Source organism: Cenococcum geophilum (assembly GCF_001692895.1).
Source record: "Cenococcum geophilum 1.58 unplaced genomic scaffold K441scaffold_20, whole genome shotgun sequence".
Classification (NCBI taxonomy): domain Eukaryota; kingdom Fungi; phylum Ascomycota; class Dothideomycetes; order Gloniales; family Gloniaceae; genus Cenococcum; species Cenococcum geophilum.
In genome coordinates this window covers 500,829-525,725 of record NW_027137578.1, presented here as the reverse complement: position 1 = coordinate 525,725, position 24,897 = coordinate 500,829, and the positions used below count along the sequence as shown (strand labels likewise).

The 24,897-nt window shown below is 43.9% G+C and overlaps 5 protein-coding genes across 5 annotated transcripts; 2 read left to right on the top strand and 3 right to left on the bottom strand.

Annotated features, from left to right (window-relative positions):
* Positions 1–9,155: 9,155 nt before the first annotated feature.
* On the top strand, positions 9,156–11,071 carry K441DRAFT_659521 (putative alpha-ketoglutarate-dependent taurine dioxygenase). Its single transcript, XM_067648551.1, has 6 exons — positions 9,156–9,537; positions 9,692–9,863; positions 9,926–10,092; positions 10,140–10,514; positions 10,583–10,677; positions 10,728–11,071. The coding sequence occupies exons 1-6, from the start codon at positions 9,282–9,284 to the stop codon at positions 10,815–10,817; spliced, it is 1,155 nt and encodes a 384-aa protein (XP_067504170.1). The 5' UTR covers positions 9,156–9,281; the 3' UTR covers positions 10,818–11,071.
* Positions 11,072–12,596: 1,525 nt separating this feature from the next.
* K441DRAFT_559872 (putative MFS transporter) lies at positions 12,597–14,291 on the bottom strand (the record flags this gene model as incomplete). The annotated part of the gene is made up of 3 exons (XM_067643474.1): positions 12,597–13,888; positions 13,946–14,073; positions 14,128–14,291. 3 exons carry the CDS (start codon positions 14,289–14,291, stop codon positions 12,597–12,599), a joined length of 1,584 nt encoding a protein of 527 aa, XP_067504169.1.
* Positions 14,292–17,841: 3,550 nt separating this feature from the next.
* Positions 17,842–19,915, bottom strand: K441DRAFT_659517 (glycoside hydrolase family 12 protein). The gene is made up of 5 exons (XM_067648550.1): positions 19,579–19,915; positions 19,286–19,299; positions 19,161–19,199; positions 18,493–18,917; positions 17,842–18,386 (listed from the first exon to the last, which is right to left on the bottom strand). Exons 1-5 carry the CDS (start codon positions 19,823–19,825, stop codon positions 18,143–18,145), a joined length of 969 nt encoding a protein of 322 aa, XP_067504168.1. The 5' UTR covers positions 19,826–19,915; the 3' UTR covers positions 17,842–18,142.
* A 204-nt stretch (positions 19,916–20,119) lies between these two features.
* Positions 20,120–23,047, top strand: K441DRAFT_108041 (glycosyltransferase family 2 protein). The gene is made up of 4 exons (XM_067639939.1): positions 20,120–20,708; positions 20,760–21,542; positions 21,595–21,894; positions 21,951–23,047. Exons 1-4 carry the CDS (start codon positions 20,319–20,321, stop codon positions 22,824–22,826), a joined length of 2,349 nt encoding a protein of 782 aa, XP_067504167.1. The 5' UTR covers positions 20,120–20,318; the 3' UTR covers positions 22,827–23,047.
* Positions 23,048–23,719: 672 nt separating this feature from the next.
* K441DRAFT_108061 (uncharacterized protein) lies at positions 23,720–24,897 on the bottom strand. Its single transcript, XM_067639940.1, has one exon. The coding sequence runs from the start codon at positions 24,605–24,607 to the stop codon at positions 23,993–23,995; it is 615 nt and encodes a 204-aa protein (XP_067504166.1). The 5' UTR covers positions 24,608–24,897; the 3' UTR covers positions 23,720–23,992.

Here is a 24,897-nt window from a genome sequence, read left to right as displayed (position 1 = left end):
TTTATAGAGCAACTTATATAAATGTTCGGAGATCCGGAGGCAGTAACTATGGCGGAAAGAAAACTCCAAGACATTACGTAACGAACCTTAGTAATTAAATATATAACCCAGTTCTAAACGCTAGCTATGTAAGTTAAGTGGAATAATAAGGCGCTTATGGCATAGTATAAATAGGGACTTAAGGCTAAAGTCTAGGACGTAATTATCCTAATGGAAGATACGGACACCCTAAGGGATTTAATAGATTAAGCAATAAAAATTAATAATAGGATCTTCTAAAGGGAATAGGCTAAGAGAGGTTAGGATAGAGTTCTATAGTTGTATAAGGCGCAAAGCACGCAATAATAAAAGCTAAGTTAGAAACTATGGTATAGCGTAGAGCTAATAGACCTAAGTAGTACTAAAGAAATCTATAAGAGATAGAGTAAAAAACTATAAAAACCTAGAGGTTAAGGATCTAGTAATTATAGGACTAAGGAGTATAGGTTAAACCAGGGATCTTATTAGCAGAAGACGTTTAGGCGGACTCCATAATAAAGTTAGTAGTTTAGAGACGGAGCTTATATAAATTGCGGGAAATAGGGTTATTTCGCGAGAGATTATAAAGATGGTTAGAGTTACTATGCAATAAAGGGAACCCGACTAGTAGAAAACACACGTATATAGAGGGATAATAGTATACTATAAGGAACAAAAGAGTGTTTAATTAGAAGTTTCGCGTTTTGTTATAATAACGTATACCGAATTTATAAAGATGCTAAGTACGGTATAAGCTATTAGCCATAGGAGCTAGAGTTAAAGGGACTTAAAGGAACTATAGAGTTAGATAAAGAATAAGATCGACTCTATAAGCTGGATTAAGATGTTATAGCAACGTGCGGATAATGATTAGTAATAATGACAATGGAGTTAGAGTACTTATTAATTAACAGTGATAAGGACAGTAAGGGAACCAACTAGGGGTATCTAAACCTCAATAATGTAATAGAAGTAGAGACTAAGACCGCTATAGAGTAAGGTTTAGTAACGGGTATTATAACACCGTTAGATACGGCATCTATCGCTTTATAAGACGGAAGGAGCAATATCTAAAAGGGATTAAGTAAGCAGACGACTGCTAGTGCTAGCTTACCACTTAATAAAGGCAAAAGGCTAAAGGCTTAAGATTTTTAAAATAAGATAAGGCACGCTTAAGGACCCATAACAGACGAAAACCGATAGAGTAGAGTAGTAGCTCAGTTCAGAAATATACGAATAAGCTCGGGACAAGAGTTCCCCACGGCATAAGATTCTCAAGATGAGATAAGTAAGATTTAAGACTCTTAAGATGAGATAAGAACACTATAGACGCCTAGTTAGACTAAGGCGGGAGCTAAGCTTAAGTTAGAAGTAAGCTTAGGATTAAAGGATTTAAGGAACTAAAGATTTGGGATATAAATAAGGGTATCCACAGATAAGAGGTAAGAGGCTTCTTTATAGATTAGAGAATCTATAATATAAACAGCAGTTAGACTAGGAGACAGATATATAAACCTAGAAGACTTACTAGGGGAACATAGTGTTCGGCCTAAAGATTAAAAAGTTAATACTATAATTAAGAAGTATAACGACTTTAAGGATCCACTTATAAGACGCAAAAGGAAAGAAACCATAGCAGAATTTAGAGCAAGAATTGCTGTATAGCAAGAGTAGAAACTAGATAAAAGATCTAGCATGCTAGGTTATATAAGGGACAGAGCACCTATATAAAGAATTATTAATAGGCTTAAGACAGGTATACTAAGAGCTAAGTGGCTTACTAAACTAGAAGAAGAAGAGGATCTAGGGATTCTAACTAGGTTTAAAGAATAACATATAAAAGGCTATTACGATGCAGTAATAAAGAGATATTTCCTTACGGACACGCCGTATATACTTAAAGGGCTGTACTAAAAGTGGTATAGATAACGACACAACAATAAGTGGGAAGATTTCTATATATAGTTAGACGAAAAAGTTATTTAAGACCACCCGATTATAGAGAAGGCCATAACTTATATTAAAGGAGCCTTAATTATAACATTAAAAGATCTAGAGGAGCAATTAGAGGACTAAAGAAGCGAGAGGCAAATTATAGTACCTATAAATAAAGTTATAATGCTTAGATTAATATAAGAAAGGTTTAAACTTAAAGATAAAGACGAGCTAAGAGTTAACCCAAGACACTAAGTATATTATATATTGGCGTAGATAGTATATATAGATAATGCGTATAATATATATAGAGCACTAAAGGATAAAAATCGGAAGTATTTAATAAGAATATATTAGATGACGGATAAGGCGAAGTATTAAAACGCTAAGTATATATATAGTTGGCACCCTATAGAAGTTTAAGGATAAGGGGACTTAATACTTTAACTAGGAAGATTCCTTACGGAAGAATGCCTAGATAGATAATAATAGTGGGAATATCTAGAGAATACCTGTCTATGGCATATTAAAAACAAAAAGTAAACTAAGTATTAGCCTAAGTTAGACTAAGTATAAACAGGATTTAGTAACTAATAGTTAGGAAAAGTAGAGGCCTATAGAACCAGAGGGAACCAGTAGTAGAGCCTTAAACCCTTAAAGGAATTTAAAAACAACACCTAAATTTATAAATTAAGTGGTAGGATTAACAGTTTAAGGTACTAATAGATAGTGGAGTAACAAGGAACTATATCTCGCTAGTAGCAGTTAAAAGAATAGGGTTACCATATAAGAAAAAGGATTATTCTTATCTATTAGTAATAATTTTAGGAGATCTAAGAGCCTACGGAGGAGGCATTATTAACCTTAAAATAGGACCTATTTAGTTAACCATTAAAGGAAGATAAGTTAAGATGTCTTTTAACATATTACCATTAGGAAAGAATAAGGCAGTACTAGGAATGCCTTAGTTACAGAAATATAATCCAAAAATTAATTAGATTATAGGTTAGGTCAATATTAGGGATACTTAACGCCGTAAAATGCGATAATAAACTAAGTTGGTATAGTACTAAGTAGAAGCAACCTATAAAGAAATAAAAAAAGGGTTAAGCTATATACTAAAAAGATACTATAAGTATAGTAAGAAACTATAGTCACTAAAAAGTAAGAAGCTATTAGAGTATATAGTATAGAACTATAAGATAGAATTAGAACTAGAAATAAGTTTAAGGTTCTTTCCAATCTATAAGCTTACTAAAGAAGAAGGTAGAGTACTAAAAGAGTTTATCTAAGAAAACTTATAAAAGGGATATATTAGACTATCGTAATTATTAACGGGTTATCCAGTACTATTCGTACTAAAAAAGAATAGTAAATTAAGGCTGTGTATCGACTATAGACAGTTAAACAGCATTACTAGAAAGGATAGGTATCCTTTACCCTTAATTAGCGAAATTTAAGATAGGATAGGTAATGCGTAAATCTTTACGAAAATAGATCTAAGATAGGCGTACTATTAAATTAGAATTAAGGAAGGCGATAAATAAAAAGCAGCCTTTAGGTCAAAGGAAGGACTATATAAACTATTAGTTATATAATTCGGGCTTATAAACGCACTAGTAACGTTCTAGAAGCGGATTAATAATATATTAGGAGAATACTTAAATGAATTTGTTATGGTATATCTTAATAATATTATTATCTACTTAATAACTAAGGAAGAATATAGAGAATATATTAAATAGGTCTTAAAGAAACTATAAGAAAAACAGATACTAGTAGCAATTAAGAAATGTAAGTTCTTTACTAAGAAACCCAATTTTATAGGATTTATTATTAAACTAGGCTAACTTAGTATAGATCTAAAGAAGATCGAAGCTATAGTAAATTGGTAAAAACTAGAGAACGTTACGCAGTTAAAATTGTTTTTAGGGTTTTGTAATTACTATAGAAGGTTTATAGCACAATAGTTAAAGGATATTAAGCTATTTACGCGGTTAATAAAGAAAGAGGAACTATAGTTATAGGGAAAGGAATAATAAGAACTATTTAAGAAAGTTAAAAGGTTATTTACCTAGGAGCTAGTTCTTAAGATCTATTAACTAAGATTAGAGACAATTATAGAAATAAATATATTAGACTTTACATTAGAAGTATACTTTATGCAAAAGTATCTAGATAGATGGCATCTAGTAGTATACTATAGTAGGAAGATAACACTACTGGAATTAAACTATAACATCTATAATAAGGAGTTATTAGGTATAGTTATAGCACTAAAGAAATAAAGAGCATTCTTATAAGGCGTAGAAAAACTATTTATAGTTAAGACGAATTATAAGAACCTAATAGGATTCCTAATAATAAAGGAACTTAACTAAAGATAGGTTAGATGGGCAGAGATGCTTATAGAATACTATTTTAAGATTTAGTATACTAAGGGTATAGATAATACGCAAGCCAATACGTTAAGTTAAAAAGCTAAACTACAGAACGATAAAAAGCTATTAAGGGCTTTACTGCAAAAAGATATAGACGGATTAATTAAGTATAATTATCTAAAAATCGCAGCAACCTAAGAAAATAAGTTAAAAGGAGTTTATAAGTTACTGGAAAGCTTTTAGGTACAGAAAATTCTAAAAGCATAGCTAGAAGATCTACAGTTGGATATATACGAAAACTAAGAAGTAAAGTACATCCCAAGAAGCATAGTAGAGCAATTTATAGAAGATTTCTATAAGGGACTAACTTAAGGGCATAACGGAGCTATCCCTTATACTGTTGTTTACGTCCTATAAATTGTGGCCCGTGCGTGCCAATTAATAAGCTGCATTCCCAGGCGGTCAATCGTTCTGCCGCATCACCAAAGTTTTGAGCTGCCTCCGCGCCCGCGCCTGCGCCTGCGCCCGGTAAGACCTAAATTAACACCTCTGCTTTGCATCCAAGAGCCTACAATTATAGAGCGTCGCGGCGGTCAGTTAATTAACTCTATAACTAGCTCTATAATTGCCAATCGCGTCGACAGATCTACTTGTAGAGAGCCCTCAGCATTATAGGCTCGCACTTTGATGTTCTTAATCGCGCGCACGGGCCACATTTTATATCACATTAACAATGCAAGGGATAGGCTTAGTGTCGAGACTCTAGGAGGAGTATATCATTAACGGAATCTAGAGAATAGCTAGGAAGGTCACTAAGGAATATCTAGATTGCTAAAGAAATAAACTAATAAGGCATAAGCTATACGGAGGGCTATAATCTATTAAAATACTAAAGAGACTATAGGAGGTTATATTATGGGACTTTATTATAAAGTTGCTAAAATTAAGAAATCCTATTATAGGACAAGATTATAACGTAATCTTAGTAATAGTAGACAAGCTTATAAAGTGGGGATACTTTATAGCCTATACGGAAGAAATCTTAGTAGAAGATGTCGCTAGAATCTATATTAAAGAAGTGTTCGCAAGATATAGAGTACTAAGTAAAATTATATTAGATAGAGATCCAAGATTTATAGCAGTATTTTAGAAGGTATTCTTGGCGGAATAAGGAGTTCGAGCAGCAACTTTTACCGTATATTATCCGCAGATAGACGGTTAAACGGAAAGATTAAACTAGACACTAGAGCAGTATCTAAGGCACTATATTAATTACGCANAGAANAATTAGGTATCNCTATTACTAGTTATATAGTTTGCATANAATATAACACTATAAGAAGGAATGGGTACTTTACTATTTAAGGCGAATTATAGATATAAGCCAAGAATATTATTATCGCTACGTTAAGTAAAGAAGACAAGTAGTAGAGCTAAGTAAAGAATAGAGACTTTAATAAATCTTTATATAAACCTTATAGAAACAGCTAAGGTAGTATAGTAAAGAATGAAAAAATATTATAATACTAAGAGATCTAAGGGACCAGATCTTAAGAAGGGAGATAAAGTATAGCTACTATATAAAAATTTCAAGAGTTAATAACTAAGTAAGAAGTTAAACTATGTCAGACTAGGACCCTTCGAAATTATTTAGAGAATTTCACCGGTTATATTTAAGTTAAACCTACTAGCTAAAATAAAGATCTACCCTATATAGCATATCGCAATATTAAAGCTAGTATATAGGAATATTAAGCCGCTAGTTTACGAAGTAGATATGTATAGAGGACAAGAAGAGGACAAATAGCAAGTTTTAAGGATTATTAGCTATAAGGAGATTAATAATGAAATATAGTACGAGGTAAAGTAGATAGGTTATACTAAGACTACCTAGGAACCACTATAAAATTTAAAGAACGCTATAGGAAAGGTATAGGAGTATTAGAAAAAAATAGGTCAGGCAACATTAATAAAGAAGGATTATTAAAAAACGAGTTACCTAAGGGGGACCTAGGAAGAGCGACTGCTAAACTACTTAGAGTTATTTCCTTTATAGGAGGAGAGTTAGTTTTCTTATTACCAAGTTCCTACAGACCTTATTTTATAAGTTTCTACTCCTTAGAATAAACCTTCTTACGGACTTTCTTAAGACAAAGCAGCCAAGCAGATGCCGCGATCTAAGTATTTAGGGCTTTCTATTCTATATCCCAAGAACGCTTAAGCTTAGTAAGGGCCTACGCTAGGTCACCGTTAAGCTTTATAGTGACAGTTTAAACATAAGACCCTATAATAAATTACTTAGGGAACTTAGAGACTACTAAAAGTTATAGGACGCGTATATTTAGCGTTAGAAGTAGAATGGACGTTATAGGAAGAATAAACGTTTGCTTTGGTACACTCTAAGTAAGAGGATAGTTGCCGAGACAAAGGGCTCGCCAGCGTAACATAAACTAACCCCTCTTTCGCATAATAAGAATATAGAGATGGTATAATTTTACTAAGCGATAATATAGTAGTAATAGTGCGAGCATAATATTACGCGTATAAAGAAGAAGATGCTTTAGGTATAATAAGTAACAATATTAACTAAATTAATTAGACGGATATTATACCTCTAGTAAACGACTTAGAGATATTAGGGATCTTTAAGGACGAAAATAGAGAGGAGGGAGATAGTGTTATGGACGCTTTAAGTATAATATTACGACTACTTAGAGAAGAGTTAAAAGAAGCTAGTTGGTTAATACGGGCACGGTCTAAAATGGAGCCGGTAGAACTATATAACGAAGAGTAGTAAGCAAGTTATATAATGTGCTATGTATTAAACAAGAGGAATAGGAGGAACTTATATACCTTATATATAATACGTACCTTATATATAAGAAGGATTTTATAGGAGTACGGTTGTGTATTTAAGGACCCTTAGTCCCTACCTAGATAGTTCCTTCCTTATAGTAATTCTTAGAATATAATTAGAGTTAATCTATTAGGCAACCACTCTACCAGTTATTATTACGTTGTTAACTACTTGCAATACCTACACACTTAGCCTATTAATAGGACCTACCGTAGTACTTACTACAAGGTTCCGTTATATCTAGCTTATACAATTTACTAGTAGTTATTTTTAACTTTATAAAGGTAGCAGGATAGGCTTATACTTAAACTATTACTATTACCTAACTTATATAATCGCCTAGCTTACGCAATTACCTAGCTTATAGGATGGACTAGCTTATAGCTAAGCGTTAATAAAGGGTACTAGATTACGATTACCTAGCTCTTACGGTCTCCTATAAGCGCCTAGCTCCTATAAGTACTTAGCTTATATAACTACCTAGTTTATAAAATTGGCTAGCTCCTATAAGCACCTAGCTTATATAATCGCCTAGCTTATAGGATCGGCCGGCTCCTATAAGTACCTAGCTTGTATAATTACTTAGCTTATACAATTACCTAGCTTATAGAATTGGCTAGCTTCTATAAGTACCAGTAGAAAGAGCATAGAAGGCTATTTATTTACCTTATTTAGAGGACTAATTAACTGGCGATATATATTGTATATATATATACCCTAATATTAAGGCTTTTATATAGAAACTATAGCAAATACTATCTCTTAACCCGCTAGCGTTTACGAAGTAAGTACGGAGGTCGCTAACATCTAAATTTGCACCTTCCTAATTAGGAAACTAATTTTCTAACTCTCTTAGTATATTAATAAATTTATATTTTTATATTTTTATATAAAATTTTAAAAGCTCTATATAGATTCTAAATTAAAATTATTATATAATTAATAGTATTAAAGAAGTTATTATAACTTAAAATTTATCAAATTTTATTAGTGCTATAATTTACGCAGTCGGTATTGCAGCTTACGCAGTAGTGCTAAGAATTACGCATTTGTAGTGGGATCGTGTCTAAATTTACGTAGGGTAGGCTGATAGCTACGCACCCGTGATTTCACGTGCGCAGTCGCTTAGTTTTCTAATTAGGAAGGTGCAAATTTAGATGTTAGCGACCTCCGTAGTCCGTGCAGAACACCGAATCTAAACCATGCGAAAAGTTGATTACGTTGATTTAATTGGCTAATTCTTATCGATAATGCGTAGACGAATTTCAGCGGGTTAAGGGATAATACTAGCCTATTCTTATAAAGGACAATACCTTAATTTACTTAGTAAAAGTAACCCGCCTAGCATAGAAATAGAATAGCATACTTATAATAGAACAGCTAGTAAATCCCCCTAATTTAAACCTAATTAAGAATATCTAAAGGCTATTAAAGGAAAAAAATATAATAGAGGTTTTCTATAATAAAAAAGAAAGTTAAAGGTATATAGAGGAGAAATAGAAGAAGCTTAAGCCTAAAGAATTTAAGAAGTATACTAGCAATATAAGGGAGCGCTGCCTCGCTATAATTACTACAGATAGGGGTCTAATGAAGTATTGATACTAAATAAACAATCGTTTTAATGTGGCGATATGGCAATATAAGCACTAGCAGGAAGCACTAGCACGGAGGACGGCAGCCCGCTCAGGTTACCCCCTTGTAAACCGAGTGACTAGGACGTGAGAAACAGACCTTAAAGCGAGGAGCCCCACTTTGATTAGAACCGATGCCCCGCTAAATTTGATTCGCTACCGATTCACTGGTTTGGACATTTTAGTGCGTATATTGTGCTGAAGTAAATTTACTATCTTTGAATTCGCTCGGGATTGTGGGCTAGCTCTGGTGCTTTGGACAGTCGCTAGGGGAGGCCTTGAGGTTAGATAAGCCTCTGGGCCTCTTCTTTCCATTTTCCTTCTGCCCTCATCGATCAACACGTCTTTTTGGTTTACCGTTTTGCCTTTGCGACTTACCCAAATATCGGTCAATTACGCACATCTAAAACAACCAAGCACCTTGTTCACTCAATTGATTGTATCACATTGAAGTTTATTATGGCTCCGTCTGCTGTTGAGATTAATCCTACAACCCGTATCTATGACTTGAAGGCCAAGGCACGGGATGTTGTCTTAAAGCGGACAGCTCCTGCCAAACTCATCAAGACTCCTTTACAGCTTACCGGAGCTCTTGACAAGTTTGAGTCCTTCGATCTCACTCCTTGTATTGGCAAGGAATTCCCAGAGGCCAACCTCGCTGAATGGCTCCAGGCTCCTAATGCTGATGAGCTCATTCGTGATCTCGCGGTCACTGGTTGGTTCCTCTATTCTTTGCTTTCAATTTCGGTATCATGCTTCATTTCGGATTAATCAGCATTGCTCTCCGGTCTTAAATTAGTTGTTCAACTTGGTTGCTAAGTCGAAATTACACTCTCACCTTTGAGAACTTTTGTTGACATCATTCACAGTCTCCCAACGTGGTGTTGTCTTCTTCCGTGCTCAGAATGATCTCTCCAACGACCTTCAGAAGCAACTCTGCCAAAAGCTGGGTGAGTTGACTGGCAAGCCTGCCGAGTCGAGCATGCACATCCACCCCATCTCCAACAAGTCATTCCAATGCAACAAGGATGATGAGATTAGGTAAGAGTTTTGTGTATGTTTTGCACTGCCTTGTTCTTAATACAAGCCAACACATTTTACAGCGTCATCAGCAATGACCTTGCCACCAAGATCTTCTGTGATCGCAAGACTGAGCAGCACAAGAAGCAGCAGTCTCTTAAGAAGGGCTGGCACTCCGATATCACTTTTGAGCCTGTCCCATCCGACTATGCTATCTTAAAGCTTACTGATATCCCAACCCTTGGTGGTGGTAGGTTCGACCCTGATTTATTTTATTCATTTTTAATCTTCTAACAGACACTCTTTGGGCTTCTGGATATGAGGTTTACGACCGATTCTCCCCTGCTTACCAAAAGTTCCTTGATGGTTTGACTGCTACCTATGCCCAGCCCCTCTTTACCCAGGCCGCCAAGGACCACAAGTTCAAGCTATACGAGGAACCTCGTGGCAACCCACTCAATGTTGGTGGTGAACTCTCCACGGAGCACCCGGTTATCCGCACCAACCCAGTCACTGGCTGGAAGACCATCTTCGCAGTTGGCCACCATGTCCAGCACATTAACGGCTTGACTGAGCGCGAGAGCGCCCATCTCCTCAATGAGTTCCTCCGTATGATTACTGAGAACCATGACCTCCAGGTTCGTTTCAAGTGGAACAACCAGAATGACCTTGGTAAATGCGTTTCCTTTTTTTTCCCCTCTCCGAATAGAGATCGGGGATGATATCTGACAATGGAGTAGCTATCTGGGACAACCGCTCAACCTATCATGCTGCCACCTATGACTATGACAGCAAAGGTCTCCGTACTGGTCAGCGCTGCGTCGGCATTGGCGAGGTACGATTTTCTAATTCCAGCGTGCCCACAATGACTAACATTAACCACAGCGCCCTTACTTCGACCCTGCTTCCAAGAGCAAGCGTGAGGCCGAGGGTGAGGAGTATATGGAGCCTGGTGAGGGTTTCACCGTCTTCTAAATGTCTCCTCCATCGGTATTCTTCCTTTCTCTTCCGGGAGGATTTGTGGCGATCGGAAGATATTTCTTCGCTGTTTTACAGGCGCTTCGAGCAGTCCAGTCATCGAGTGCTTTATAAATGGGCTAGGATAATTTACGACAGTACTACCTTTTATAAAAAAAATCATAAGATACGGTCAATGAGTTGTTGTTTCCCACGGTCTGTAACGTGTCCCGCTCCACGTCGCCATAAGGCCAAAAAGACAGTGTGATCGCGAATCTATTGCGACTCTTGCGGGACCTAATATATATATTCTTACAGGTCTAAGGACTACGAATATCTTACCACACACAACATAAATAGATATATTACACTTATACTCGAGATAACACTATAAGATTAGGTAGAAATTTTATAAAAGGGATATAGAATAATTATAGCGCTTTACTAAAAGTAAGTGGAAAATAAAATAAAAAATTTAAATTAAAGTTTATATTGTATAATAATATTATAAAGTTTTTTAATCAAAATAAAAATTTCAACTTTAATAATATATAAAAAATATATAAAACTATTAAGTTCTATTTATAAAAGAGAAGTACTTGCTATATTAAGCCTAAAAGATCTAACTAAAAAGACTTTTCCAATGATGTAGATCTTATTCAGCCGACTTAATATAACGTTTAATCAAATCGGACCGCTAAAAACCCACCACCCCAGCCGTGGCCGCTACCCGATTTTACACCTTTTTAAGTTATCGATTTTAACGACCGTAGTACACTAAATCTCCCCCTAATCTTCACAGGCTCAAAGATCGTCTTAGGAACACCACGAACGATTAAGGAAGCTTCTATTAAGGCTTTTACCGAATACTATTCAGAAACCACGAGACAGTAAATATTAGAAGAGGCCCCTGCGAGTGCCAGGGACGCACTTTAGGTATAAAGTATCAGATTCCATTCTATAGAAAGGATGAGTATTAACTATCTTATATTAACTTATTCTTAAGAAATAGGCTATATGGCTTGTTTTATATGATATTTAGTAGATCACCAGTCTCATATTCCTGAGCACGGCGATTTGATCCTATTGATCTAATTGGCTAAATCCTTATCGATAACAGATAGACTCAACTCGGCGGATAATGAATTCGCTTTACAGCATCTGTAAATTTTAATCCAATTGACTGTAACTCTAAAATCATATTTTACCATATTCTGGCCATCGCAATTGCTATATGTATCCAGCTCTTCCACTGTCCTCTTGATCGAACAGTATGCCTTTTAGGCTCGTTGGCGCCGTGTAGGGAAACTGGAGCCTTATGTCGTCGCGCTGACCGTACAATAGTTGACGCTAGGCATATAATACACGAATAGGCTGGAGATACTTCCTCATACTGCTTCATACCTCGCTTACCCGCCACGCCTATTCAGTGATCTGATATCCAATAAATTCGTCTTCTACAACATCCACCTCATGNGGTCTCGTACATGTACACACCACCGTGCCTAAACAACTTAGTGATAGAATATACACCACCCGATCTCCAGGATTGGCACACACATACAGCAGGACACGAAATCACAGACATTCACCATTCACGGCAATCCACCCAACAAGCAACAAAGCCAGCAATACCCAAAGTAGTTATTGGCCAGAACAGATACCCGCTCAAATCTCCAACCCAAACCACCCAACGCCTGAACCGCAGCAGCGGCCGCCCGCACCAACAGCACCAACCGACCCGCAATCCGCAGCTCATTTCCCCTCCCTTTCCGAAAAACAGACCAAAAAAACAGCCTACGGTTTCCACCGAAACGCCGGATGCCGCCAATCCAAATCCTGCACCTGCTTCACACCCAGCCCCTCCAACTCGCGATCCACATCCCGCTCCTCCTTCCTCCGATTATCCCACAGCATCCACCCCAAGAGCGCAATCGACCCCAAAAAAATCGTCGTCGACGTCGCCAGATTCAGCCCGTTGCCAATATGATAGTTGGGCGCATCAAACGGCAGGAAACTCCAGGTTGATATCAAGCCCCCGAAATTCCCCACCATGACGTTCGTCCCGATGGCCGCCGAGCGCGCGGTATCGGAGACCACGTTCGCGGCGACCTGCGCGTTGCAGAGGGCCCCGAAGGAGAAGGCGCCGCTGGCGATGAGGAAGACGGCGCCGTAGCGGACGTGCGGGTTCGTGGAGGCTAGGAACATGGTGTAGCCGGCCATCATCAGGGGCGCGCTGAGGATGAAGAACAGGTTGCGGCGGTCAAACCTCCAACTCAAGAACGGGAATAGCACGGTGAAGAACGCCCCGACGACGTACGGCGGCACGGTGTGCAGCTGCTGCGACACAACGTTGTTGTGCGGATAGATTGTCCCGACGATGGTGGGCGCGAAGAATGCGAGGCCCTGGACGGTGATGTTGTCCAGCAGGAAGATGAAGGCGGTGCAGAGGGTCACGGGGCTGAAGATGCCGTGGAGGATCTTGGGCACGTCGAGCTTGTCGAGGACTTCGGTCGTGCCGACGCGCTCGGACTTGACGCGCGCGATTGCGAGGTCTTGTTCGTCTTGCGTCAGCCAGCGTGCGGTGGCGGGGCGGTCCGTCAGCGTGAAGAAGGAGATGACGGAGAGGCCGCATGTGATGATGCCTTCGATGGCGAAGATCATGCGCCAGGTGTGCAGGCCCCCGAAGTGGGATAGCTTGAGGATCCCCGAGGCGAGCAGCCCGCCGAATGCGCCTGCGAGCGGCGCCATGACGATGTAGAGGGAGAGGCGGAAGGCTAGTTCGCTGCGTCGGTACCAACGGGAGAGGTAGTAGGCGATGCCCGGCATCATGCCGGCTTCAAACAGACCGAGGAGGAAGCGGACGCCGGAGGCGCTGTGGATGTTGTGGACGAAGGCGGTGCAGATGGAGCAGATTCCGAAGCCGAGTGAGATGCTGGGAATGAACCAGCCAGGGCCAATCCATTTACAGGCCATGTTGGATGGGATCTCGAAGATAATGTAGGAGATGTAGAAGACAGAGAGAACCCTGTTGTAGTCATAGCCTTTCAGGTGGAGATCCTTCTCGAAACCAGCAAGTTTGGCATTGCCTGCAATGAGATATTGTGAGATTTGAATGTTGGAAGTTTACCAAAGATATGACTTACCAATATTAGCACGATCAATAAAACAGAAGAGATAGAGGAGAGAGACGGTGGGAACAATATACAGATCAATCTTCATCCGAAGTCTGGCTTCGGCACCTGGGTCGAATTGGACAAGCGAATGGCCGTACCTAAAGACAGCAGTAAGCGACTTGCAGTTGAAGAAGCGAGGGGTGAGTATTTACTTGTCTGTGGCAGCGCAGCCTCGCTCGGCAGCCTTATGAGTGAGCTCTTCAGGCGCTATGCCATTGTGGCTGACGTAAACATTTTCGTCGGCAAAGCCGATGGGAGAGTGGTCCACAACTTCATTGGCCTGACATTCCGCGACGTGGCAGTCTTTACCAGCCATCGTTGGTGATGGAGAAGGAGATGATGGGAGACACAGAAGGACACGAAGGTGGGCGACAACAGAAGAAGATGCAAGGCCTCGCAGATTATATCCCTACGGTTGGTGCCGGTTAACTGCAAGGCAAATTGTCTTAGGTCGGAATATCCCATGGCGGGGGAGAGCTGTTCCGACCGATACACGTGATATTCCGGATTATTTCCACCTCATTCTAGAATGAGTTATATATCGATTTAGGACTCCGGTAAGGGGACACCCTTAATTTATATCTAAACACCGCCTGCCTAATCCAAACACGCGTAGTGGTGTTATTTCTAGTCCAAGAGGCGCCTGCCGCGATTTCTAGCTCAAGAGGGAGTTTTCGCAGTCGATATGTTGCGTGCGTCCGCAAACAGACTTGGGATACTCTAGGAAGGGTTGCTAAGTCCGCCATGCAATGTCCAGCATGGATATTACCCCACGGTCCCCACCTGAGTCATCAATGGAGGTTTCTTGCTCCGCAACCAGTCAACTACGGGAGGACTGGTGCCGGTTCTCATAACAGTAGCCCGGATAAGGTAGACCGAGGATGTTGCCGGCATCACCACTTTATTCGATTTCGAGTTCCGGAGGTGCCTAGTTCAATCCCGTTTGAGGTAGATGGTGAAAAAAAATGTCAAAGTAGCTGTCGCCAGAGATGGCGGAAGCCAGCGGCGTGGGGATCTGTAGGCTTTTCGGGCAGTATAGCGCCCCACACCAAGTTGAGGGAAGCTGGGCGCCAAGATCGGAAACCGTCCCATCAACGACATATTCCCAAGGTCCAGCCACGGCTCCATGGAGTCGGGAGTCCAGTCCCAGTGAATCCGATAACATGTTTCCAGATTTCAGGTTTCACACTCATGGGCAGTGAACGCGTCCCCAGTCTCTCAACAACGGGCCGTCAGGTGCAGGGACGGCGCTGATGACCTCGGTAGAACCAGTCCGGCGCGATTGCTAGGTGTGGAGTGGATATGATGATACGGTCAGCCCAGCTTCCACCAGCTTCGAGGATTCTGACCTCAGTTGAGGCGATCTTGAACTCCCCTAGGAGCACGCGACGATATCCCCGGAACCTCGGTCTGAGATTGGCACACACCGATCTCAAGCTAAGCAGTCTAACTGTGTGTTAGCTTTGCAGTGGGATATTGAAGCATGGTCAATTTAGCATAAACAGAACACCCAGGCTCTTAAAACTGGTCAGGTCCGAACGACACGCAGAGGAAGACATGTAGCGATGGTTGTAGTATTGGACGACACCAAGTTTGGAACAACTCCCGCAATAGCCCAGTCTCTCCTCTCAGGCATTGGTAGGCACGGATATTGAGTTCCATTTCTAAGATTGCTGATATGGCAGTCGAGCACTATCGCCCCATCGCGAAAGCTGGAAACAACATCCAGTACGTGCAAAAAGTGGTGTTGACTGTCAGCGATACGGTTTTCTCGTTTAACCGGCACACGGAGCCTGCAATAACTCTGGCCGACGAAACGGTTCAGCTCGAATCCAAAAATGTCACCAGCAGGGGAGATTCAGCGCTGGAGGTCCACCCATGGTGCGCTTCGATGCCAGAGTGGATATACTGCCTATGGATTTGCAGATAAGTTTTTGGATCGTGTCAAGACTGCGAGATGCAACACTCAGATTGCCGCTATCCATCAGAATAATGGCGATACACCAACTGCGGGACCTCACTGAATCCACGAATTCAATGGCCTGGGCCAGCGTGGCACCATCTTTGTCATTCCAGTGTTGGAAGCAAATCGCCATACCTCAGTGGCTGCGAAAGCGGACAAGTGGATGGAAATGAAGAGAGTATACCAGCCACACTCCCACAGACGGTGTAAAGTGCAAAAGGAAACACTCAACCAAAAATCCCTAACCCGGAAGTCGCGACATGGCTTCCACACCCACACATATTGTGGCCATCAGAGCCTATATGGGTCTCAAATTCGAGGTGGAATAACTTGCTAATATCGAGGCCCAGACGCCAGAATTGGCATTTTCGCACCTCGTTGCTGCACTAGAACCTGATCCACGGATGCCGCATTGGAGGTGTATCTCGCTGCCGATATGAGAACCTGAGTGACTGAAGCAGCATCTCTTGCACTGCAATAAGATCCTTGTCGGATCGAATTCAATCCGTGAAGGGTAGGCTAGCATGGAGCTCGGATAAAATGAGATTGGATTCTTTGGCGAAGGGTTTTTTGATGAAGGTCTGCGGATGATGGACACTAAAAAGCCGAGCACAGTCCGAGAAGTTACAGGATCACGGACCAGGGGGCTCGAAATATTCAGAATGATGAGTATGGAGAGTCGACTAACCAACGGCAAACAGGTGGGAGGTAAACGCTGCCAGACACGGAACGAGAACGCCGCGAATAATGGCTTGACGGTACGCTCGTCGCTCCAGTGGGTTCCATTACCACGTATCTCAATATAGTTCAAGTAACGTAGATGCCAGGGAGTTTGGGACGGTACGCGGCTCGGTCATCCCGTGCATGCCCGCAGCAGGATGAGAAACCTAAAGAGATTCTCATCTTCTCGACTCACTCGGACGCCCCACGAGCCGCTCTTCATCGGCTAGGACCCCGAAAACAAACAGCTGCACCCTAGTATCATTAGCCGGAAGTACTCTATTCAGCATTAGTATACTATCGGGAAGCTATGTTTCGAACCGTTAGCAGCAATTCGTCGGCCCTCAAAATGATATCGACGATTGAGCGGCGAGCCGCATTTCTGGCGTATAGAGTTGAGCTGTCGCTCAGGTATGGTCGATTAACCCTAGGATAGCGAGCTTCTATAGCACAAGACCACCCTTTTTACGAGAACAGACGGCGCGTGTGTGAACGCACCCGGCATGTTTCTTCCAGTGGCCATACTATCTTGAGGAAGCCTCATCCGGGGTCGGAGCCATTGTCTCAAGGAACGTCGCTGAGCCCGCCATGCTATTTGATCCACGCGGCAGTTTCGGGCAGAGAGAAAAAAAAATAAGCGGAGTTTAAGACTAGAATCTATGGCCAGCATGCAGAGGACGCGCGGCGAAGTCGTGAATGCTACCGAGCAACGATAACGGCGGTTGTTGGGATCTGAGTGCGTGTACCACCATGCAGAGGACGCGCGGCGAAGTCGTGAATGCTACCGAGCAACGATAACGGCGGTTGTTGGGATCTGAGTGCGTGTACCACCATGCAGAGGACGCGCGGCGAAGTCGTGAATGCTACCGAGCAACGATAACGGCGGTTGTTGGGATCTGAGGCACCGTACCACCAAGGCACCATCCAGTGCAGGAAACAATAGGTGGACCTTGCGAATCAACCTTGGCACGGCACCATCCGTCGACCACACATCGAACTGTCCGGATTCCTCTCCGACTCTGACTACGTGGTCAAGGCTGCCCGGTGGCCTTTATATGTTAAGAACGACTTGGCAGTCAACGGAAACGACGGGAAAAGTGGCGTCCTAATAACGTTGAGAAGTGAGGCCTTCGATCCCTAGCATATCGGCAATCTCACACGATGTTCGGAAGTGACGCCACAGTTACTAATTGAGCCAAAAAGGGACCAGGATTCAAAGCCACAACATTTGAATTCGTGGTGTCCGAGCGTCTCGGCCCCGCAGTAGAGAGGCGGTCGACAATAAAATTAAGTTTTTTCCATTTCTATTACCCGTGAGATACGGATCTGCCAGAGACCATGACTTTCCCACCATCTAATTTAAATTATAATTCTTGATGATACATGTTCGCTTCTTGCTTGTGTAATTAATCCCGTGCCTGTTTCCCGTAGCTTGAAACATTTCCGAATGAAACGGTAGGTTTCAAAAATCCTAAGTAATAATTCTAGCTAGTTATTGTCACGACGTCCATTTCCAGTCTCGGGACGAACACAGTCACATTCTCGAACGAGTACAGCACCTCAGATCCAAAAGCAAGATAGCCGAGGTAAGTATCTGAGTCGGGACCGCTGAAGTTGCTTAGTCTCTGCAACAGAGGGCTGATGTCGCCGGTAAACGCCGTGACGTTTTGCTGTGTCATCCATGTGAAGACGCGTTGACCAAAATCGTTGTCGCCATAATAGAGATCGCTGTCAATATCATTAGTCGGTTTTCCAAAGAGGGAAAGTACACACAGCAGATCACCATGCAAGAAGCAGAAGCAGTAGCAGCAGCAGAACATGACATAGCACTTACAAAATAGTCCCATTTGCGTCGTGCGTGGCCTGGGAGCCGTCGAAAAGTCCGATGGGGTCGGTTGCGTCACCCCATCGTCCAAACCAGACCATAACTTCGTACTCGGAATCAGTGGTGCTGGCTGACTTGTTCCTGTCATTCGCCAGGAACATGTCTACGGCGACGTTCGCATTGACACCGGCCTCGGCTATGTTGGTGTTGTTGGTCTCGTTGTGAACGTAGTTCCCGAGACCGTATGTCCACTCGATGTCAACGGTCAAGGCGGACAGGTTGGACAGCAGTACGGGGATGGTATCGGGCAACAGGAGCTTGGCATTGGGAAATGCATGCACAGGTGCAGAAGCGGAGCCCGGAGGATAGTGCCATGTCGCCGAGAAACCTGCAGCAAACAACGAGTCTTTAGTTGTTGCGGCGTCTGTGGTGATCTGCGTAGCGGTCAGGGTGGCACGTTCGACGACCAGACAAATGAGTGGGGGTGAACGTGGAGTGGTTACGAGGGAGAACGAAAAGGAAAACAAGAGAACCAAGAGTAAACAAGAGTGGAGCCCAGAAAGGAGACTAAAAGAAGCGAGAGCCAAGAGTGCGAGGGGTGCAGGAAAGGTGCAGGGAAAGAATGAGGCAACCGCGGCGCAAAACAGCGCCAAGAAGAGATCAGAGGGCGGACAAACATTCATGCAGAGATCGCCAAGATTTTCTTTGTCGCCCCACTAAGATCGCCAGGTTCGAGTTAGCAGCCGAGACAGACCAGCATCAAGAACGAGACATCAAAAAATGACAGTTGGCGTGAGCTAACCTGGTTGGGATTGACTGCCACCCGAATTAGCGTGATGAGCAGGAGGAAACTTGAAAAAGGGTTTGGGGGTGGTCTGAGTGGTGGTCTGAGTGGTGGTCTGAGTGGCTGCAGATTGGCGCAGGGATCGCCTGTCAAAACCTGCCCGCCCACGATACGCTGCTAGGGTAACAACGCTCTGCGAATCTAACCACAGTCCAACGCAATCAACCCAGCCAACCAGCCAACACAGCCAACGATGCTGGGGATTGTCCCAGTGAATGCAGATGAGTGGAAAGTGAATGCAGGGGCCTTACAAACATATCGTCCTGGAAACGGCGTGATTCCGTACGCCTTCTGGCAGAACGTCTCAGTTGTGAGCTTGTGGCGCCCGCCTCCTCCACCGCCTCCTCCACCGCCTCCTCCTCCATTGCCACCCGTCGTGAATCCGTTGAAGTCGCCGCCGTGGAAGATCCGCTGTGACTCTATACCGATGTACACTCCCACCGTCACTGCCACAGGTAGCACGAGCAACGCTCCGCTAAGCAGCGAGAGGAGCCACATTGTTGGTCAATGTTGGGCGAGTTCAATGCTGGTATCGAGCTTTCCAAATGGGAGGGACCGAGGGTGTGCCGTTGATCGATGTCGACCACCGTAGGCAAGATGCAGGATCCAATATGAACCGGTAGGTTCGAAGACATTTTATAATACTGTACCCCAACGCAATGGCGCTGTCCTCCTGTTGTGCCCTGTTATGTCCTTAAATTTCCTCGTATCTCCATAGCTGGCGATCTGGTAGGAGGCTAGCTGCCGCCGATAAATTCAATCGGAGTCTGTTATCTGGCTCATGGGGATCCGGTGTCAGCCACCTGTAGATGCTGTCGGCTGAACGGTGCTCAAGCCTCCGATATTTTCGTCATTATTGTTTTCCTCATAGGCGAAATACCTTGCATTCGACTCATCAATTGTTCTTGTTGTCGGCCAGCACAAGCTTCACTGTTTGCTGCAGCCCGCATACTCCTCTGCTGTAAATATTCGTTTTCTTTGGGCCACAATTATGTCGACCATCAGACGCATCGACGATGGGGATTACATTGATATTCAGCAGCAGCTCGACAACGAAAACAACAGGAGGAGCTCAGCAACAGCTTCTCAGCAGTCGACAACCTCTACCTTCGTTTCAACACCCAGTGACACCTTGGACGGATTCCGAGAATCTAAATATGAATTGAAAGAGGAATATATCGAGTCTCGCGCCGAGAGCCGAGAGGAGATTCAGCACACGTCTACAAGACCTCCAATGGCACGAATGAGTCGCCTGAGGTCTCTTGGAGATCTCTATGCTGAAAGTCCTGAAATCACTCCTTTGGCAACACCTTCTCAGCCTTGGACGCTTGGAAGCGGTAGAAACTCTGTGAATTCTTCGTTTACTACTCCAACTCCTCTGGTATGTTTGCACTCTAGCACTCCAGCAACTCTCTTACTGACCATTCTTTAGAGAAGTGAAGAGCTTCTAAAACCATTGTTCCCATACGCTCCTTCCTCAACACTATTTGACCGAGATTGGGAAAAAGAAGGATCCATAGCCCATCTTCATCGCCGAGACGACCATGAGCAGCTATCAGCATGGAAACGATATCTATACTATCTGACTCCATTTCTAGCTATTGCCACATTGGGGACATATTGGCTCTACTTCACACTGCGAATACTCTTCGTCATTTCCGCCCAGAGAAAATCACAGGAGACGTTTCCCCTGGCTTGGGCTTTCATCGGAGTTGAAATGGCCACAGCTGTCCCTGTTTTTCTTCAGCTATTTTGGTCTGTATTCATTCTCAAGAGGCGTAATCGTCCCCAGCTGCGCCTCGTCGGGAATGACGTGCCAACGGTTGACATTTTCATAACATGCTGTGGAGAGGATGTTGATCTTGTGCTTGACACGACACGCGCGACCTGCGAAGTTGATTATCCTCAAGACCGTTTTCGCGTTGTCATCCTGGACGATGCTAACTGCACAGATCTCCGTCAAGCAATTGGCCATTTGGAGGAAGTATATCCGAATCTCGTCTACAGGTGTCGACCGAAATTTCCAGGAGTGCCACACCATTTCAAAGCGGGAAATCTCAACTATGGCATCCAGGAAGTCTTGTCCATGCCAGGCGGAGCTTCTCAATATGTGGCAGCTTTGGATGCCGACATGATACCAGAACCGCATTGGCTCAGGGCCGTCATCCCTCACTTGGTACGAGACCCGAAAATGGCTCTTGCGTGCCCTCCTCAGGCTAGTATAAATCTCCTCAGTATTGCATTTATTCTGCTAATCAAGCTGCCAGCTCTTCTACAACGTTCCTCCTAATGACCCTCTATGTCAGAGTCTGGATTTCTTCGTTCATGTATCAGAACCAATCAAAGACGCTTTAGGGGTTGCGTGGTGTACTGGCTCAGGCTATATTGCGCGGAGAGACGCGCTTGAAGAAATTGGTTTCTTCCCGCAAGGATCCATTGCCGAAGACGTAGCTACATCAACACTCCTTTTAGGAAGAGGATGGAAAACGGCATATGTTCATGAACCATTACAATTCGGCACAGTCCCTGACAGTTTCGGCAGCCATCTTAAGCAAAGAACGAGATGGGTAAGTTTCTTCTCCAGATATGGATCTGCAGAAATTCAATCTAATAAATTTGCTAGGCTCTTGGAACAGTCGAAACATCATTCCAGCTCAAATTCGGCCTCTGGGGCAAGGCGATCGAGAAAATGACTTTCTACCAGCGCTTCTCGACCTTCATTTACGCCGTCCTATCTCTCTTCAACATCATTCTCACAATCTCTCTCTTCGCCCTGCCGGTAGTCCTCATCTCCGGCAAACCTCTCATTGCATACAGCAACGGCACCCAACTCCGCTGGCTAATCCGCGCCTGCTTCGCTTCGCTCTTCACAAACCGCCTGTGCGAGTTCGCCCTCTTCATCCCCTCCGGCTATCAGACCGGCCAGCGCGGCAGCAGGGCTCAGCTCTGGATGAGCCCCTACATTGCCCTCACTATCATCCGATCCTTCGTGCTGCCCATCTGGCTCGGCGGCCAAAAACAAGCCTTCAAGCCGTCCGGGTCCCTTAAATCGGAGCTGTCAGAGCGCGACCCGGCGGTACGCGCCCCGCTGCTGCGCCGCCTGCGCGTCATCGTCATCAACTACCTCGCGGGCTACCACATCCTGTACGTGTACTTCTGCCTCGCGGCGGTGACGCTGACGACGTCGCGCTGCGCCGCCGAGCAGTACACGATCAACGACCAGCTGCTGTGCGGCCTGACGCACGCCTTCTGGCCGCCCATCGCCTGGATCATCGTCGTCAGCGCGTTCTGGATCCCGATTTCCTACGCCATTAACCCGCCCAGCATGCCCGACCGCGAGGCGCTGCTGAACCGCGACCCGAAGACGGGCGTCGCGCATCCGACGGAGCAGAGCAAGAAGATTGCGTTTCTGGGCCCGCAGATGGCTATTTGGGAGATCGAGTACGGCCTCTCGACCCTGTTTACCGCGGCGGTCTTTGGCGCCGCTTTCTTCTATTGAGGGGTTGGGAAGGGATTGGTGGTGTTGCCAGGTATCCGCACGCACCCGGCCAACGCAAAAAGCAGATCTAGAATCGGCGCCCCGCCATCCAGTGTCAACCATCGAGCATCTGCCATCTAGTACCGGCATCGAAACGCAAAGGTAAAGGTAAGATACTGTAATGTTTTTATTTTATATTTCATATTTTATTCGGCTCGCTGAAAGGCGCGCGCCGGCTGCACATATTCAACGCGAAATAGCAACATGCATGGAAATGCACCGTATATAAACCTAGCCCAGAGCGTTGACAATTGGGCACGTGATTACGGGTCTTCTGTACATAGACAGGAACACAAAGGATCCTGGGATTCATAGGGGGAGCATTCTAGATCGGTATATATAGGGCTGAGGCGCATGGCCTCGTTTTGGACATCGGTATTGCTGGGAACTATATTTAATTAATATGTGGTTGGGGGACTCTTTGCGTGGCTTGGCAATTGCTTCTGTGACTGCAAGGTGGCTTTGGGCGTTTCTTCTGCTCGTGGTTTCCAGGGGTACGGTGGGGCGCCAATCCTGTCGAGGCTTGTTCCTGCAGCATCGGACCAACGTTATTGCTTTTCTAGCGTCCTCTCTCGGCTAGTCAGCATCGCCGCTCTTTATAGCTCCGACTCATCCTCCGCTCACCCACCGCTCACCCAGCCCACCCTCTTCTCAGGCACCTTCTTTCTCTGATCAACCAATCGTGTCCCGTTTTATCGGTTTGTCAATTTTAGACTATAAGAACTTTATATCAGCTAGCGGTGGACTAGATACGAGAAGATAGGCGGAAGGGTTACGCTTTCTACCCCGAACGCAAGTAGTTGAAAATTAGCTGCTAATAGTGGGTGAGCAGGACTCGTAATCCTCGTTTATAATACCTCATCACATTTCATGGCAAACGCTTTGTAAAAATCCTAGGAAACTTTACTCCAGTCTAGGAGCCTTCCAGTCCCGGGACAATTTACTTTAAATCCCAAGAACCTTCGAGTTCTCTTGACGGAAACATCCAGTAACCGTAATGAATGAACGCGGCCCATCTCATCAATGATTCTTTGCCTCGACGCGTAATCAACCGTCTCACTGCGTCTCGGAAACTAGTTAGAAGACCAACGGGGCCTTAGATTCCTAATTCACGAATGCGTCTTTCTTCACGTGCCCATACTTCCTAATAGGAGCGCGTCCACCAGCAAGCATCGTCTCGTGTTGGTATCAATCGTTCTCGTGAGTACTGGTTTAAAGGCGCCTTTGAGTGGAAGTGTGTGCGGTGCTAGAGGTAACTGTGAGAGCGGCGACAAGACAGTTGCTCGCCAATCATCTGAGGGGATCACCGTTCGGCTCTGGCGAGCCTGAAAATTGATATGCAACAAAGACCGACTGTAGGTGTAGACGATTCGATTTCTCACAGCCAGAATGTTTCCGATTAACTCTTCATCTGGATGCTCGTCCGTCAAGGGAGATATTGAGTGCGTGCTCAGTAAGCTTGAACAAGCGACCGGAAGCTCGGGAGCATGAAGTGGCACACGGTGGACGTTCCAGACACTGGTAGGACAAAAGACCAGAGTTTCGTTCGGGTCTGTCAACGAAGCTAAAAGATTCACCAAGGCAGCAAGTTCTTGCAAATGTAGGTACGCAGATTGCTTAGAGTTTGCGGCACCCGCAGTTAGGTATTCTTGGACCCATCGAGTGGTTCTGGGTCCAATGCCTGGCGTCAGACGGTGCAAAATCGGTGATGCGGCTTTAGGTGAAGTCCGAAGAACGATCATATATGCAAAGCGCGCGGTACTCCCGGAATATCTGCGGTAAACCAATCCACAAACGCCAAGCCTTTGCCTTCACTTGCAATTGCCCTAATCAATTCTGTCGAAGTCACAGCGTAGCCTCTCAATATTTTCAAAATTTCTGCCGCTTCTTCGCATTCGCCCATGTCTTCCTCAGCTTGTCGAACAGCGTCATGAGCTCTCTGAACGGTTGATGGAACCAGCTTCTCACGAGATCTTTCTTTAGAAAGTAGGTTCACTTTAGCCTGCCAATCCTAGATCAAGTTAGAGACCTG